Source organism: Hylobates moloch, unplaced genomic scaffold (genome assembly GCF_009828535.3).
Source record: "Hylobates moloch isolate HMO894 unplaced genomic scaffold, HMol_V3 SCAFFOLD_6, whole genome shotgun sequence".
Classification (NCBI taxonomy): domain Eukaryota; kingdom Metazoa; phylum Chordata; class Mammalia; order Primates; family Hylobatidae; genus Hylobates; species Hylobates moloch.
Window position 1 is genome coordinate 157,260,328 of NW_026652281.1, and position 19,174 is coordinate 157,279,501.

Genomic DNA, 19,174 nt, shown 5'->3' on the forward strand with positions numbered 1-19,174 from the left:
TCAAATAGACACAATTAAAAATCATAAAGGGGATATCACCACTGATCCCACAGAAATACAAACTACAATCAGAGAATACTATAAATGCCTCTACACAAATAAACTAGAAAATCTAGAAGAAATGGATAAATTCCTGGACACATACACCCTCCCAACACTAAACCAGGAAGAAGTCAAATCCCTGAATAGACCAATAACAAGTTCTGAAATTCAGGCAGTAACTAATAGCCTACCAATCAAAAAAGGCCCAGGACAAGATGGATTCACAGCCGAACTCTACCAGAGGTACAAAGAGGAGCTGGTACTATTCCTTCAGAAAGTATTCCAAACAATAGAAAAAGAGGGACTCCTCCCTAACTCATTTTATGAGGCCAGCATCATCCTGATACCAAAACCTGGCAGAGACACAACAAAAAAGGAAAATTTCAGGCCAATATTCCTGATGAACATCGATGTGAAAATCCTCAATAAAATACTGGTAAAGTGAATCCAGCGGCACATCAAAAACCTTATCCACCATGATCAAGTTGGCTTCATCCTTGGGATGCAAGGCTCATTCAACATACACAAATTAATAAACGTAATCCATCACATAAACAGAACCAATGACAAAAACACTATTTCAAAGATGCAGAAAAGGTGTTTGATAAAATTAAACACCCCTTCATGCTAAAAACTCTCAATAAATTAGATGTCAATGGAACGTATCTCAAAATAATAAGAGCTACTTATGACAAACCCACAGCCAACATCACATTGAGTGGGCAAAAACTGGAAGCATTCCCTTTGAAAACCAGCACAAGACAAGGATGTCCTCTCTCACCACTCCTATCCAACATAGTATTGGAAGTTCTGGCCTGGGCAATCAGGCAAGAGAAAGAAATAAAGGGTATTCAAATAGGAAGAGAGGAAGTCAAATTGTCTCTGTCTGTAGATGATAGGATTCCATATTTAGAAAACCCCAGCGTCTCAGTCCCAAATCTCCTTAAGCTGATAGGCAACTTCAGCAAAGTCTCAGGATACAAAATCAATGTGCAAAAATCACAAGCATTTCTATACACCAATAATAGACAAACAGAGAGCCGAATCATGAATGGACTCCCATTCACAATTGCTACAAAGAGAATAAAATACCTAGGAATCTAACTTACAAAGGATGTGAAGGACCTCTTCAAGGAGAACTACAAACCACTGCTCAAGGAAATAAGAGAGGACACAAACAAATGGAAGAATATTCCATGCTCATAGATAGAAAGAATCAGTATTGTGAAAATGGCCATACTGCCCAAGGTAATTTATAGATTCAATGCTATCCCCATCAAGCTACCACTGACTTTCTTCACAGAATTGGAAAAAACTACTTTAAATTTCATATGGAACCACAAAAGAGCCCCTATAGCCAAGACAATCCTAAGCAAAAAGAACAAAGCTGGAGGCATCATGCTACCTGACTTCAAACTATACTACAAGGCTACAGTAACCAAAACAGCATGGTACTGGTACGAAAACAGATATACAGACCAATGGAACAGAACAGAGGCCTTAAATAATGCCACACATCTACAACCATCTGATCTTTGACAAACTTGACAAAAATAAGCAATGGGGGAAGGATTCCCTATTTAATAAATGGTGTTGGGAAAACTGGCTAGCCATATGCAGAAAACTGAAACTGGACTCCTTCCTTACACCTTATACAAAAATGAACTCAAGATGGATTAAAGACTTAAACATAAAACCTAAAACTGTAAAAACTGAAGAAAACCTAGGGAATAACATTCAGGGTATAGGCATGGGCAAAGACTTCATGACTAAAACACTAAAAGCAATGGCAACAAAAGCCAAAATTGACAAGCGGGATCTAATTAAACTAAAGAGCTTCTGCACAGCAAAAGAAACTATCATCAGAGTGAACAGGCAACCTACAGAATGGGAGAAATTTTTTGCAATCTATCCATCTGACAAAGGGCTAATATCCAGAATCTACAAAGAATTTAAACAAATTTACAAGAAAAAAACCAAACAATCCTATCAAAAAGTGCGGGAAGGATATGAACAGACACTTCTCAAATGAAGACATTTATGCAGCCAACAAACATGAAAAAAAGCTCATCATCACTGGTCATTAGAGAAATGCAAATCAAAAGCACAATGAGATACCATCTTGTGCCAGTTAGAATGGTGGTCATTAAAAAGTCAGGAAACAACCCATGCTGGAGAGAATGTGGAGAAATAGGAACGTTTTTACACTATTGGTGGGAGTGTAAATTAGTTCAACCATTGTGGAAGACAGTGTGGCGATTCCTCAAGGATCTAGAACCAGAAATACCATTTGACCCAGCAATCCCATTACTGAGTATATACTCAAAGGATTATAAATCATTCTACTATAGAGACACATGCACATGTATGTTTATTGCAGCACTGTTCACAATAGCAAAGACTTGGAACCAACCCAAATGCCCATCAATGATAGGGTGGATAAATAAAATGTGGCACATATACACCACTGAATACTATGCAGCCATAAACAAGCATAAGCAGAGGTTGAACAATGAAAACACATGGACACAGGGAGGGGAATATCACACACTGGGGCATGTCAGGGGGTGGCGGGCTAAGGAGGGATAGTATTAGGAGAAATATGTAACGTAGATGATGAGTTGATGGGTGCAGCAAACCAGCATGGCACGTGTATACCTATGTAACAAAGCTGCACATTCTGCAAATGTATCCTATAACTTTAAGTATAATTGTTTTTTCAGCTGGAGTCTCGCTCTGTCGCCCAGGCTGGAGTGCAGTGGCACAATCTCGGTTCACTGCAGGCTCCACCTCCCAGGTTGACACTATTCTCCTGCCTCAGTCTCCCAAGTAGCTGGGACTACAGGCGCCCACCACCATGCCTGGCTAATTTTTTTTTTTTGTATTTTTAGTAGAGATGGGGTTTCACTGTGTTAGCTAGGATGGTCTCGATCTCCTGATCTCGTGATCCACCCGTCTTGGCCTCCCAAAGTGCTGGGATTACAGGCGTGGGCCACCTCACCTGGCCAATTTTAAGTGTAATTTTTAAAAAGCCACAGCAATTGCACAAACAATAAAAAACAAAGGATTCAAAGCATACAACTGTGGGAAACCATCAAACTTCAAAGGAAGACAGCCAGAGAAGAATTAAAAATAAAAGATCTACAAAACAAACATAAATTACAAAATGGAAGTCTGTACCTATAAATAACCTTGAATGTAAATGGGTTAAATTCTCCAATTAAAATACATAGACTGGCTGAATGTATTTTTAAAATCAACCATATACTACTGTCTATAAGCAACTCACATTACTAGTAAGGACACACAACGTCTGAAAGTGAGTGGATGAAAAAGGATATTCCATGCAAATAAAAACCAAAAAAAAAAGTAGTGGTAGCTATACTTATATGAGACAAAATAGACTTTAAGTACACAACTATAAAAAGAGAAAAAGATCATTAGGTAATAATAAAGGGATCAATTTACCAAGAACATATAACAATGTAAATATATATGCACAAAACATTGAAGCAGTTAGTAAATATTTTAAGGAGAGATAAACTGCAACACAATAGAAGTAGGGAACCTCAAATCCCACTTTCAGCAATGAACAGATAATCTAGACATACAATCAATAAGAAAACTTTGGACTTAAACTACATGTTAGAGCAAATGGACTTAATAGCCATACACAAGAATATTCCATCCATCAGCAGTAGAGCACACATTCTTCTCAAGTGCACAAGGACCATTCTTCAGAATATATCATATCTTAGGCCACATAAAAAGTTTGAAATTTAAGAGGATTAAAATCATAATAAGTATCTTTTCAGACCACAATGGTACAAACTAGAAATCAATAGAAATCTTGGAAAATAGGCAAATATGTGGAAATTAAACAACATGCTTTCAAACAACCAATGGGTCACAGAAAAAAACAAGAATGAAATAAAAAATATTTTGAGACAAGCAAGAAGGGAAACACAACACACAAAACTTATGGGGTGCATTAAAGGCAGAAATGAGAAGGAAATTTATAGCAATAGACATCTATATCAAAGAAGAAGGATCTCTAATAAACAGCCTAATGTTACACCTCAAGGAACTAGAAAAAGAAAAAAGAATTAAGCCCAAAGAACAGATCAATAATAAGTAAGGAGACTGAATTAGTAATAAAAATTCTCCTATCAAAGAATAGCTCAGGACCCAGTGGCTTCACTGATGAATTCTACCAAACATTTAAAGAAAAACTGCCAACATTTCTCAAACTCTTCCAAAAAATGACAGAGGACATACTTCCAAACTTATTTTACAAGGTCAACATTACCCTGATACCAATATCAGACAAGGACACTGAAAAAAAAAAGAAAATTACAAGCCAATATTCTTGATGAAAATAGATGCAAAAATTCCACCCCCCACCAAATACTAGTAAACCAAATAAAACAGCACATTAAAAGACTTGACTACTGTTACCAAGTATGATTTAACCCTAGGATGCAAGGATGGTTCAATATATACAAATATAAATGTCATATAACATATAAGCAAAGTGAAGGATAAAAATCATATGATAATCTCAATTGATACAGAGAAAATATTTGACAAATTCAGCACCCTTTCATGATTAAAAACTCTGAACATATTAGGTATACAGAGAATGCACTTCAATACAATAAAAGCCATATATGACAACCTATAGCTAACATTGCCATGGCATCCTTTGGGTGTTGCTTTTCCTCTGGAAACCTTTGCCCAAGTTTTTCTCAGGCCCATTGGGCTTGTTCTGCCCCCTTGGCCTTGCAGGCTATGCTTGGCTTGCGATACCAGTCCAGATCCCACACCTGCCAAGGGCAAGCCAGGCACAGAGCAGTGAGGAGTGCATGAGTGAGCGAGCACTAAATCTGGCCACTGTGCACAGCCAGGTATGCTGGCTGCTGTGGTGGAGCAGGCAGCTATAGGCACCAGCAGAGGTGCCGGCTCCATGTAAACCTCTGTGTGGCTAGCTCAGATGCACTGCAAGTGGCTTCCACTGTAGGCACCTGTGTCTGGACGAGGGGAATGTGGTGGTGCCTGGAAGCTTGGAAATGCCAGAAACCATACAGCCCCAAAGAGGGTGTCACAGTCTTCACTTGGGAGGCCCCTAGGTCTGGGCTCCTGGAAGGGCTGCAGCTCTTCTCTCCTTCTTATTGTCTGCAACATGGCAAACAGGGCGGTGTGTATCAGCCCTGTTTGTGTTACAGCTTTTTCAGTCCTGCCTTTCAGTGGTTCGCAAGTTCTTGTCCCATATCCAGGAAGAATGAGGTACACAGACAACTGGAGGGTGAGTAAGGCAGTGAGGAGCTTTATTGAGCAACAGAACAATTTTCGGGAGACCTGAAGTGGGTAGCTCCTTTCTGCAGGCAGGTCATCCCAACAAGTGGGTAGCTCCTTCCTGCTTCTCACTTCATAGTCCTGATGTCTGTCTGAGTCTAGGGGTTTTTATGGGCTCAGAAGGAAAGGCGTGCATGCTGATTGGTTCACGGATGGCCATGGGTGGCTGGGAAAAAGCACCATAAATTCTGATTCCAGGCAGTGGACTCCACCCACAATTGGCAGCCCAGCCCCAAGGCTTCAGGTCATCCCTGGCTTGAAGGTAGTCAGGGACCTGCCCCTTTCCACCCAGGAACCTGTTTCCCTTCCACCATCAACATGCCATCCATGGCACCTGGGCTGTTCATGCTGAGTTGCACCTGAAGACCTGTGCAGAGCTGCCCTCAGCCCTCGTCCTCCCTCCTGTGCTCACTGGTGCTCAAAGTCCAGAAGGAGCTGAGGAGGCAGAAGCTGGCATGTCAGTACTGCCTCCAGCACATGCATACCTGGCTGGGCACAACAGTGCCTGGACTTGGCTACAACTTTGCTTTGCACTGGAGTGGATACCAGGAGCAGGGAGAGGGTAGGAAGCAGGAGCAGGCACTTCTGAGCCTGCAGGGGCAGAGAGGGTTTCTAGGGCCCCGAGAGCACAATGATGCCTGGGTCTGGAGCTGCGGCTGGGTGACCGCAGCTGTGCCCCAGAGTGCAGGACTCCTGCCCCGTGGACTTGGTAGAGGGTGGGGCTTCCCCCATTCTCAGCCCCCTCCCAGCCCCACCTGGCTCCATGGAGCACATGGCCCCAGCCACACCTCCCCTGCTGCAGCCAGCACTTTCACAGCAACTGCTCCAGACAGGCTGCCACTGTTATCAACATCATACTTAAACATGAAAAGTGGAACACTTTTCTTGTTAGATCAGGGACAATACAAGAATGCCCATTCTTACAACTTCTTTTTTTTTTTTTTCTTTTTTGGTGTCTTGCTCTGTCACCAGGCTGGAGTGCAATGGCATGATCTCAGCTCACTGCAACCTCTGTCTTCTGGGTCAAGTGATTCTCCTGCCTCAGCCTCCCGAGTAGCTGGGACTACAGGCACGCACCACCATGCCCAGCTAATTTTGTTGTATTTTTAGTAGAGACAGGGTTTCACCATGTTGGCCAGGATGGTCTCGATCTCTTGACCTTGTGATCCGCTTGCCTCGTCCTCCCAAAGTGCTGGGATTACTGACTTGAGCCACCACCCCTGGCACTTCTTTCTAAGATAGTATTGGATGTCCTAACCAGCACAGTTAGGCAAAAGAAACAAAGAAAATGTATCCACATTGGAAAGAAAAAAGTAAAATTGTCTCTATTTAGTAATAACATGATCTTATATATGGAAAATCCTAAAGACTTAGCCAAAAAAGTATTGGAACAGGTAAACAAGTCTAGTAATGTTGAAGGATACAAAATCAACATACAAAGATCAGTTTCATTTCTATACAGTAATGAAAAACTATCTGAAAAAGATTAAGAAAACAATTCCAATAGCAACAAAAAAGTACTTAGATATGAATTTAACCAGACATGAAAGACCTGGTTAAAATTATGGAAAATTATAAAACACTGATTAAAGAAATTGAAGAAAACACAAGCAAATGGAAAACTATCCTGTGTTCATAATTAGAAGAATTAATATTGTTTTGATGTCCTTGACTAGCAGAGCTGCCACGTGCCACAGTGTGCTCTGCAGGAATTGTGGACAAGCACAGTTGAAGCTTGCCACTGGCCACTCCATCCCCTCAACCAGTGACCCTGACCATTTGATTGGTGGAGCTGCTGCATGCCACATGTGACTCCAGTGATCTAAGGACTTGTGGAGTCACATGTGACCAGACCACCAGTGAGCCGAAACTTTCAACTGGCAGAGGTGCTGTACACCACACATGTTCCCCAGGAATTGGGAATTAGCCTGCCCAGCATCTGCTCCCACCAGAAATACCACCCCCTGGAACAGTGGAGGCACCACACACTGCCTGCATCCCCCAGGGTTCCAAGGACTGGGGCACTCAGCATCTGCTGCCATGACTTCATACCCTTGATTGGCAGAGTGACTACATGCTGCACACAGCCCCCCAGGAGTCTCAGGAACAGCCCATTTGGTGTCCACCACTGATGGTGGCCATATCTCATTTACTTGCAGAGCTGCTGCATGCTATGTGCATCGTCTAGGACTCCAGGTACTGGCCCACTCAGCACCTGGCACCACTAGTAACCTTGCCTCCTCGACTGGTACACCCCTGGGACCAAGTGACCAGTGGAGCTGTCATGTTTGGTATGCACCGCTCTTGCCTAAAAACCAGCCTATCTGGTGGCCCCAGTCCCCCACAAAGCTGTGCCATTGCCTCCAAAACTACACACAGCCTACAACATTGACACACTTGAAGGTACTTCCAATGTTGATTACAGCTGAAGCAGTTACATGGAAATTATTAATATAATACAGTGCCCACGTATCCAACCAACACCATAGGACTCATCTACAGAAAAACATCTTTGCCTATAAAAGTTTCCACCTCAGGGAACTAGAAAAATAAAAAAAAATGAAGCCCCAAATTGAAAATGTTTGAAATAACAAAAATTAGAGCAGAAATAGAGAGTAGAAAAACAAAAGGAAACATCAACAAAACTAACAGTTGGTTTATATATAATGTTATGTTATTCCATAAAATTGGAAGAGGTTACTGTTCCACCAAATTTGCAGATGTAAATGTAGGAACCCAAGAAACATGAAAATCCAAGGAAATATGACACCTCCAAAGGAACACAATAATTCTTTAGTAACAGACTCCAAGGAAAATAAAATCTATGAATGCCTGAAAAGGAGTTTAAAATAATGATCTTAAGAACACTTAGTGAGATACAAGAGACTAGAAATGGAGAATTTAACAAAATCAGGAAAACAATTTTTGATCTAATTGAAATATTTTTTAAAAGCCCCTTTCCCCATTTAAAAAAAAAGAAATATATGACAGAGAGACAGATACTACAAAATAGAGCTAAGTAGGAATCTTGGAGCTAAGGAATTCAATGAATGAAATAAAAACATTGCCATTTGATGGATTACTATAGTGATACAATTTGATTCTTTTCAAATTTATACAGGAGATGAATCAGAAGAAAGAATTTCTGAACTTGAAGACAGGTATTTTGAAATAACCCAGTCAGATGAAAAAAAGAGAAAAAAAAAGAATGAAGAAAGTACACAGGACTTATGAAATACCATTAAGTGAAAAAATTTTCACATTATGTGAGTCTCAGAAGAAGAGATGAGAGATGGTGTAAATAACCTATTTAATAAAATAATAGCTGAAAACTTCGCAAGTCCTGGAAGAGATGTGGACATCCAGTTCCCAGGAAGCTTAAAAGTTTCCAAATATATTCAACACAAAAAGGTCCTCTACATGGCATATTTTAGTCAAATTGTCAAAAAGACAAACAGAGAATTCTAAAATGAGCAAGATAAAAGTGTCATGCTACATACAAGAGAATTTCCATCAGACTAACAGCAGATTTCTTTCTTTCTTTTTTTTTTTTTTTTTGACAGTCTTGCTCTGTCACCAGGCTGGAATGCACTGGCACGATTTCGGCTCACTGCAGCCTCTGACTCCCTAGTTCAAGCGATTATCCTGCCTTAGCCTCCCGAGTAGCTGGGATTACAGGCACGCAGCACCACACCCAGCTAATTTTTGTATTTTTAGTAGAGAGAGGGTTTCACCATGTTGGTCAGGATGGTAACGCAGATTTCTTAACAGAAATCTTCCAGGCCAAGAGAGAAAGGGATACTATGTTCAAAGTGCTGGAGGGAAAAAAAAAAGCCAACTAAGATATGATGTCCAGCAAAGCTATTCTTCAGAAATAAAGAAGAAAAAGATATTTTTTAGATAAGCAAAACTGAGGGAATTTATCACCACTAGATCAGTCTTACAAGAAATGCTCAAGGGAGTCCTACATCTGGAAGGGAAAGGATGATAACTACCATACGAAAACACCTGAAAGTAGAAAACTCACTGGAAGAACAGACATGAAATTGAGAAAGAGAAAGGAATCAAATTTTATCACTATAGTAATCCGTCAAATGGCAAAGGTAAATGATAAGAGAGGAAGAATCAAACTGGGATATACAAAATAATGAACAAAAAGTTAACAAAATGACAGGAGTAAGTCCTCACTCATCAACAATACACTTGAATGTAAACAGTTTAAATTCCCTAATTAAAATATATAGATTGGCTGAATGAATGAATGAATGAATGAAAAAAGATCCCATTATATGCCGCCCAGAAGAAACTCACTTCACTTGTAAAGACACACAAAGACTGAAATTGAGGGATGACGAATGGTATTCCATACAAAAGGAAAAAACAAACAAGCAAGAATAGCTATACTTATATCAGATAAAATAGATTTTAAGTCAAAAACTGTAAAAAGGGACAAAGAAGATTATTATTTAATGATAAAGGGGTCAATTCAACAAGAGGATATAGCAATTGTAAATATATGTGAACCCAACACGGGAGCACCAAGATTCATAAAGCAAATATTACTAGATCTAAAGGGAAAGGTAGATCCCAATGCATTAATTAATGTAATGTCTAGCTGAACTGTCTAGCTGTTGAAGCTGGGGACTTCAACACCCTACACCCACCACTGGACAGATCATCTAGACAGAAAATCAACAAAGTAACATTGGATTTATTGTACACTATACACCAAATGAACCTAGCAGATATTTACATAATATTTTATCCACAAGCTGCAGAATACACATTCTTCTCATCAGCACATGGAACATTCTCCAGGATACATTTTATGTTAGGCCACAAAACAACCTCAACAATTTTTTTTAAAATAAAAACTACATCAAGTATATTTTCAGGGCACAATAGAATAAAACAAGAAATCAATAACAAGAACATTGGAAATTGTACAGATACATGGAAATTAAACAACATTCTTCTGAACAACCATTGGCTCAATGCAGAAATTTAAAAGAAAGTTAAAAAACTCCTAAAAACAAATGAAAATATAAATACAACATACCAGCTGGGCGCAGTGGTTCATGCCTGTAATCCCAGCACTTTGGGAGGCTGAGGCAGGCAGATCACAAGGTCAAGGGGTCAACATGGTGAAGCACCATCTCTACTAAAAATATAAAAATTAGCTGGGCGTGGTGGCGCTAATCCCAGCTACTCGGGAGGCTGAGGCAGGAGAATTGCTTGAACCAGGGAGGCAGAGATTGCAGTGAGCTGAGATCATGCTGCTGCACTCCAGCCTGGTAGACAGAGCAAGACTTCATCTCAGAGGAAAAAAAAAAAAAAAAGAAACACAACATACCAAAACATACGGGATATAGTAAAACCAGTACTAGGACGTAAGTTTATAGCAATAATGCCTACACCATAAAAAGTATAAATATTTCAAGTAAAAAAAAAAACCCTAACAATTAGCCTCAAGAAACTAGAAGGGCAAGAAGAAACGAAGCCCAAATTTTGTAGAAGGAAAAAAAATAAATATCAGAGGAGAAATAAATGAAATAAAGACCAAAATTATAATACAAAAGACCAACAAAATAAGAGTTTGTGTTTTGAAAAGATAAAATTGACAAACCTTCGCTAGACTAACTATGAAAAAAAGAGAGAAGACCCAAATAAAGAAAATCAGAAACCAAAAGGAGGCATTAAAACTGATACTAGAGAAATACAAAAGATCACTGGAGACTATTAAGAACTATATGCCGCAGGGCACAGTGGCTCATGCCTGTAATCCCAGCACTTTGGGAGGCCAAGGCAGGCAAATCTCTTGAGGTCAGGAGTTCGAGACCAGCCTGGTCAACATGGTGAAACCCTGTCTCCACTAAAAACAAAACAAAACAAAACAAAACAAAAAACCCCACAAAAATTAGCCAGGTTTGGTGGCATGCGCCTGTAGCCCCCAACTACTTGGGAGGCTGAGGCATGAGAATCACTTGAACCTGGGAGGCAGAGGCTGCAGTGAGCCGAGATTGAGATGCAACCTGGGAGACACAGCAAGAAGAAAGAGAAGGGAGGGAGGGAGGAAGGAAGGGAAGTAGGAAGGAAGGAAGGGAGGGAGGGAAAGAAAGAGAAAAAGAAAGAGAGAACTACTATATGAAGGAAGGAAGGAAAGAAAGAGAGAACTAGCATATGCCAACAAATTGGAAAACTTAAAAGAAGTAGATAAACTCATAAACACATGGAACACACCAAAATAAAGTCAAGAAAAAATAGAAAACCTAATCAGACTAATAATGAGTAACAAGAGTGAATCAGCAGTAGGAAGTATCCCAACAAACAAAAGCCCAAAACAAGATGACTTCACTGCTGGATTCTATTAAACTTTTAAAGAACTAACACCTTCTCTTCTTAAAGTATTACAAAAAGTTGAATGGGTGGGAATTCTTCCAAACTCATTCCATGAGGACAGTATCACCCTGATGCCAAAATCAGAAAAGAATACAACAAAAAGGAGAATGCTACAGGCCAATATCCGTTGTGAACATAGATGCAAAAATTCTCAACAAAATACTAGCAATCCAAATCCAATAGCACATCAAAAAGAATATACACCACGATTAAGTGGGATTGATTCCAGGGATGCAAGGAAGGTTCAACATATGGAAATCAATAAATGTGATATATCACATCAACAGAATGAAGACCAAAAAGCATATGATCATCTCAATAGACATCAAAAATATTTGATGAAATTCAACATCCTGCATGATATAAACTCTCAACAGGTGAGATGTAGAAGAAATGTACCTCAACACAATCAAGGTCACATATGACAAACTCACAGCTAACATCATACAGAATGGGGAAAAGTTGAAAGCTTTTCAATAAGAACTGGAACAAGACAAGGATGCCCACTTTTACTACTCTTATTCAACAAAGTACTGGAAGTCCTAGACAGAGAAATTAGGCAAGATTAAAAAAAGGGGGGCATCTAAATTGGAAAGGAGAAAGTCTAATTGTCCCTGTTTGCAGACAACATGATCTTCATATAAAAAAAATACTAAAGATTCCACAAAAAACCTCTTAGAACTGATAAACAAATTCAGTAATGTTGCAGGATACAAAATCAACATATAAATTCAGTAGTGTTTCTACACACCGATAACAAACTAGTTGAAAAAGAATCAAGAAAGCAGTATGATTTACAATAGCTACAACAAAATAAAATACCAAGGAATAAGTTTAACCAAGGAGGTGAAGATCTATACAACAAAAACTACAAAACATTGATGAAAGGAACTGAAGGGAACACAAACAAATGAAAAGATACCCCATGTTCCTGATCTAAAAGAATTAAGATTGGTAAAATGACTATACTACCCAAAGTGATCTACAGAGTCAATGCAATCCTTATCAAAATACCAATGACATTCTTTAAAGAAATAAAAACCAAAATCCTAAAATTCATATGGAGCCACAGAAGTCTCCAAACAGCCAAAACATTACTGAATAAAAGAACAAAGCTGGGAGGTATCACACTATGGAGCTTCAAAATACACTACAAAATCATGGTAGCCAAGACAGCATGGTACTAGCATAAAAGCAGACACACAGAAGAATGAGACAGAATACAAAACCCAGATATAAATCCATACATTTACAGTCAGCTCACTTTTGAGAAAGGAGCCAAGAATATATATTAGAGAAAAGACAGTCTCTTCAAAAAATAGTGCTGCATTCGCCAGTATCCATATGCAGAAGAATGAACTAACCCCTATCTCTCACCATATATAAAAATAAAATCTTGATGAATTAAAGGCTAAAATGTAAAACCTGAAACTATAAAGCTACTAGAAGAAAACAGGAAAAATGCTTCAGGACATTGGACTGGGCAATACTTTATATATATATATGATTTCAAAACCACGGACAACAAAAGCAGAAACAGACAAGTGTGATTATATCAAACTGAAAAGCTTTTGCACAGCAAAGGAAATAATTAACAGAGTGAAGAGGTAACTTACAGAATGGGAGAAAATATTTGCAAACTATACATCTGACTAGCTATTCATATCCAGGATATAAGGAACTCAAACAACTCAAAAGTGAAAAAACCCAAATAATCCAATCGCAAAAGGAAAAATAGACTTTTTTTTTTTTTGAGACAGTCTCGCTCTGTCGCCCAGGCTGGAGTGCAATGGTGCAATCTTGGCTCACTGCAACCTCGACCTCCTGGGTTCAAGTGATTCTCCTGCCTCAGCCTCCCAAGTAGCTGGGATTACAAGCACCTGCCACCACGCCCAGCTAATTTTTATATTTTTAGTAGAGACGGGGTTTCACCAGGTTGGCTAGGCTGGTCTCTAACTCCTGACCTCAGGTGATCCATCCAGCCTCCCAAAGTGCTGGGATTACAGGCGTGAACCACCGTGCCCGGCCAGGATGATAGACCTTATACACATTTCTCAAAAGAAAACATACAAATGAACAACAGATATATAAAAAACTGTTCAATATCACTAGTCATCAGGGAAATGCAAATCAAAACTACAATGAGATTAAACATTACTCAAGTTAAAATTGCCATCATCAAAAAGACAAAAGATAACAATTGTTGCTGATGTGGAGAAAAAGAACAGTTACACACCACTGGTGGGATTTTAAATTAGTATGTTCATTATGGAAAACAGTATGGAGACTTCTCAAAAAATTAAAAACAAAACTACCATAGATCCAGCAATCAAAGTACTGAGTATATCCAAAAGAAAGAAAATCAACATATTGAAGAAATCTGCACTCCTATGTTTATTTTAGCACTGTTCACAATAGCTAAGATATGGAATCAACCTGTTTATTAACAAATCAATGAAAAGCAAATATGATGTATATGCAAAATAGAATATTATTCAGTAATAAAAAGAGTGAAATCCTATTATTTGCAACAACACGGATGAACTCAGAACACACTATGTTAAGTACATTAAACCATACATGATCTCACCCATAAGTGGAATCCAATAAATGTATCTCACAGAGGTAGAGAATCTAGAAGACATTAAGTAAATTAAGCCAGACACAGAAAGACAAACACCACATGATCTCACCCATATATGGAATCCAAAAAGTTTATCTCATAGAAGTAGAGAAGTAGGGGTTACCAGAGACTGCTGGAGCTGGGGATAGGGTAGAGGGAGGAATGGAGAAAGATTGGCCAATGCATATAAAGTTACAATTAGGAAGAAAATGTTCTGGTATCCTATTGCGTAGCAGAGTGACTATACTTAACAAGAATGTATAGTATATTTCAGAACAGCTAGAAGAGGGGATTTTGAATGTTCTCACCACAAAGACACGACAAGTGTTTGAGGTGATGGAAATGATCATTACACAATGTACACATGTATCACAACATCACATTGTACCACATAAATATGTACAGTTTTATGAGGCAATTAAAATTCTTTTAAAAAGCTGATCTCATAGAAGTAGAAAGTGGAATAGTGGTTACTAGAGGCTGGTAAGGGTCGAGGGATTGCAGGGGATGAGGAGAGGTGGATCAGGTACAAAATTACATTCAAATAGCAGCAATAAGTTCCAGTCTTCTATGACACAGTAGGGTAACTATAATTACCAATAACATATTACATATCTCAAAATAGCTAAAAAAGAGGATTTTGAATGTTCTCACCTTAAAGAAATGATTAATGTTTTAGGCGATACCTTAATTTGATCATTACATATTGTACACATGTATCAAAACACCATTTTGCACCCTGTAAATATGAACAATTATTACATCAATACAAAGTAAAATAAAACTTAGAAGAGTGAACACAAATAAAGGAAATATATTCCATGTTCAGGGATTGGAAGAATTAGCATTGTTAAAATGTTCATACTACCCAAAGCTATCTACAGATTCAATACAATCTCTCTCAAGATTCTAATGTCACTTTTCACAGATAAAGAAAAAAGCAATCATTAAATTCATATGGAACCACAAAAGATCTCAAATAGCCAAAGCAATCTTGAGCAAAAATAACAAAGTTAGAGTCACTATACTCTGATTTCAAAATATAAAGTGATTATAATTAAAATGTCCTGGGGCTGGCACAAAAGCAGACACATCACTCAATGGAACAGGATGGAAAGTTTAGAAATACACCCATGTGTTTATGAACAATTGATTTTTGAAAAAGGTGCCAAGAACACAGGATGAAGAAAGGACAGTCTCTTCAATAAACGATATTGAAACAAGTGGATATCCACATGCACATGTGTGAAATTGAACCCTTATCTCACACCATGTACAAAAACGAACTCAAATTAGATTAAAAAGTTAAATGTAAGACCTGCAACTATAAAACTACTAGAAGAAAATATATGGGCAACCTCCATGACATTGATCTTGGCAATAATTTTTTTGAATATGACATAAAAAGCATAGACAACAAAAGCAAAAATAGACAAATGGGATTACAGCAAACTAAAAAGCTTCTGTACAGCTAAGAAAACAGTTAACAAGGTGAAGGACAACCCACAGAGTGAGAGAAAATATTTGCAAACCAAACAGCTGATAGGGGATTAATATCCAAAATATGTAAGAAATTCAAACAGCTCAATAGCAAGAAAACAAATAACCTGATCTTAAAAAAGGGGAAAGGACCTGAACAAACATTTCTCAAAATTACATTTAAGTGGACAACAGGGAGAGTGTAGGCTTGCGCTAACTCTCTTCTTTCACCTAGTTGCACTCCTGAGAGAAAGATGGGTCACCAGCAGCTGTACTGGAGCCACTCATGAAAATTCAGTCAGGGTTCTTGCTCTTGTTGAGTCTGCTCAAACTGGCATGATCTGATCTGGAAATACGGCCTCAATATGTGCCAGCAGTGCTTCCATCAGTACACAAAGGATATAGGTTTCATTAAGTTGAACTAAGTGATCTTCCTTGAATGGATTATCCAAGGCATCTACACAATGAAAAACCATGATAGCTCTTTGTACATAAAATAAACATAAATAAATAAATAAATAAATAAATAAATGGACAACAGGTACATGAAGAAATGCTCAGCACCTCTAATCATTGTGGGAACGCAAATTAAACCACAATGAGATATCACCTTACACCTCTTTGAATGGCTATTACCAAAAAGATTAAAGATAAGTGTTGGCAAGGATGCTGAGAAAAGGAACTCTTATACATTATTGGTGGGAATGTAAATTAGTATGGCTATTATGGAAAACAGTATGGAGTTTTCTCAAAAAACTAAAAATAGAACTACTCTATGATTCAGCAGTCCTACTTGTGGGAATATATGAAAATGGATTGTGATCAATATGTTGATGGAATAGCTGTATTACTCACAATTGCTAAATTCAGTCTAAGTGTCCATCATCAGATGAATGGATAAAGAAAATGTGATCTATGAATAAAATGGAGTACAATATTTAGTCTTTAAAAAAAGATGGACATTTTGTTGTTTGCAACTCCGAGGATAAACCTGAAGGACATTATGCTAAGTGAAATAAGCCAAGCACAGAAAGACGAATCTCTCGTGATCTGATATACGTCAAAGCTAAAAAAGTTGAACTCATAACAATAGAGAGTAGAATGTTACCAGAGGCTGGGGCAGAGGGCAAGAGAGAATGGGGAGTTGTTGGTCAAAGGGTGCAAAGATTGAGATAGACAAGAGAAATATGTTTTGAAGTCTACTGAAGAACAGGGTGACTGTAGTCAATAATAATATATTGTATATTTCAGAATAACAGAAAGAATAAAATTTAAATGTCTCACCATAAAAATGATAAGTAAGGGAGATGATGGATGTGTTAATTAGCTTGATTTAATCATTCCACATTGTAGGCATGTATCAAAGAATACACTGTACCCATTAATATGTATGTAGTTTGTCAATTTAAATAGTAGTAATAAAAGGAGGGAAGAGATAGTTTTTCAGACAAGATGCAAATATTTTAAGACATCAGTTCTCTCTGAATCGATCTATAGATTCAATACAATTCCATTCAAAATCTCAGCAGAATTTTCTTAGAACTTGATAAGTCAATACAAAAATTTATGTCGCAGAGCAAATGGCCATGATTGCCAAGGCGCAACTGAATAAGAAGTGAGGAAACTTAGTCTAGTTTATACCAGGACATATCCCGGAACTGTGGTGATTAAGCCACTCAAAATTATTGGCACAAAAGTGGACAAGTAGACAAATGGCACAGAGCAGAGAGCCCAGAAACAAATCCAAACCTAAACAGAAAGCTCATTAGGTCAGAGGTGATGCTGCGTGTGTCCGTGTGTAAAGGAAGGTCCATTCAACAAATGTTGGCACAGTCGTTATCTGTTGAGAAGAAAATTAAACAGAACCACTACCTCATTTTATAACAAAAATACAAAGTGTTAAACCTATAGGAGAATTTATAGAAACCTGTTTCTTCCATTGTGGGGAACCAGGTGAGTCCTTAAAGAAGAATTGAATTGTGTCCTTTGTTCACCAGTAACTGAAGTGTCTGTGGGATTGTTTTGCAGATACCTTTTTCCAGCCTACATCATGGCACCTGGCTACCAAAGTACTGGCAATACTCTGCTGTGGCCTATTTTTTGGCATTGTTGGACTGAAGATTTTCTTCTCCAAATTCCAGGGTAAGCGAGAGAGAGAAGCATGGGCCAGTGCCTTATTCATGGTTCCAGCAGGGACAGGATCAGAGATGCTCCCACATCCCAGCTGCTTCTCTTCCTCTAGTCCTAGCCTCCAGGGGCCCAGGCCCAAAAAAGTAATCATCCTTCTCTAGGGTATTCTAACACCTCTTCCTCTGGAAATATCAACTATGACAGGCCTTTGCTACTTCATTTAGATCAAATAATAAGGGGATGAATGATTTTCAGTACCTATAGAGAGAGCTTGGATAATTTTCCATGAACAACACCTAGACTCCTATTAAAAAGTTTTAATGTGGTGAACAAATTCATAAAGGAGGAAGCAAAAGTGACTGACAATAAGATAAAATTATATTCAGTCTCAATAAGACTTTTCACCCCCAAAACCAATTTCCTCCTCCTTGGGAGTGACACTTCCCATTGAGGATGAGGCCGCCCCTGCCTCCCCTCCCACCCGCCTTCTCCCATCTCCATCCCCACCTCCACAGCATCCCAGCTGTTGTCCCTCTCCTTAGCAGGCACCTTCCTCCTGATCTCGTGCTCCACCCCAGACAGCTACACTCCGTGCAGGCGCTGGGGAAACGAGCACATATAAGTGTCCTAGGAGAGGCCCAGCCCTTCACACCTGCAGCTCGTCCCACCTGTGCAAGGAGCCAGCTCCGTGTTTGTACCTTGCACTCCTGTGTCCACCACTGAATATACTGTTTCTGTTTCAGGGAAAATCCAGGCAGAATTGGGTAAGTATGTGTCATGTCCTGAGCCTCCCACACATGGTTCTCCCGAGTCCCTCCCTGATCCACAGTTTGAGCCTCTGGACCACCCTGACTCCAGGCCGGACAGGAAGCACCGGCAGGTGGAGGAGAGCAGCTGCCTGGCTCTCTCCGTCCACTGCTATGAGTTGCCCCTCAGATAGCTGGAGGGCTTAGGACAGACCCCAGGGCCTGGAAGTCCCCACAAATTGTCTGTGCCTGTTGCCCGTTGGTTTGCTGTGTGTGTGGTGGGGGGAGGTGTTATCATGAGCTCTGAGGGTGTGTGGGCCACAGTGAGGAACCTGAGAAAAATTTGTGGGTGATCCTCAACCTCCCCTGGCCTGATGCTTTGAGACTTTATCCAGTCCTG

At 39.1% G+C, this 19,174-nt stretch overlaps 2 protein-coding genes and 1 pseudogene across 2 annotated transcripts in view; 2 read left to right on the forward strand and 1 right to left on the reverse strand.

Moving 5' to 3' along the window:
• ZFP62 (ZFP62 zinc finger protein) overlaps nt 1-19,174 on the reverse strand; it is a 134,109-nt gene that overhangs the window by 72,971 nt on the left and 41,964 nt on the right. The window lies entirely within an intron of this gene.
• Nucleotides 1-19,174, forward strand: part of BTNL8 (butyrophilin like 8) — a 44,929-nt gene that overhangs the window by 23,623 nt on the left and 2,132 nt on the right. Inside the window, exons 4-5 of the mRNA XM_032158928.2 lie at nt 17,927-18,040; nt 18,772-18,792. Of these exons, the coding sequence (XP_032014819.1) occupies nt 17,927-18,040; nt 18,772-18,792 (135 nt within the window). The remainder of the gene's footprint in view (nt 1-17,926; nt 18,041-18,771; nt 18,793-19,174) is intronic.
• LOC116471975 (small ribosomal subunit protein uS14-like) lies at nt 16,153-16,323 on the forward strand (annotated as a pseudogene).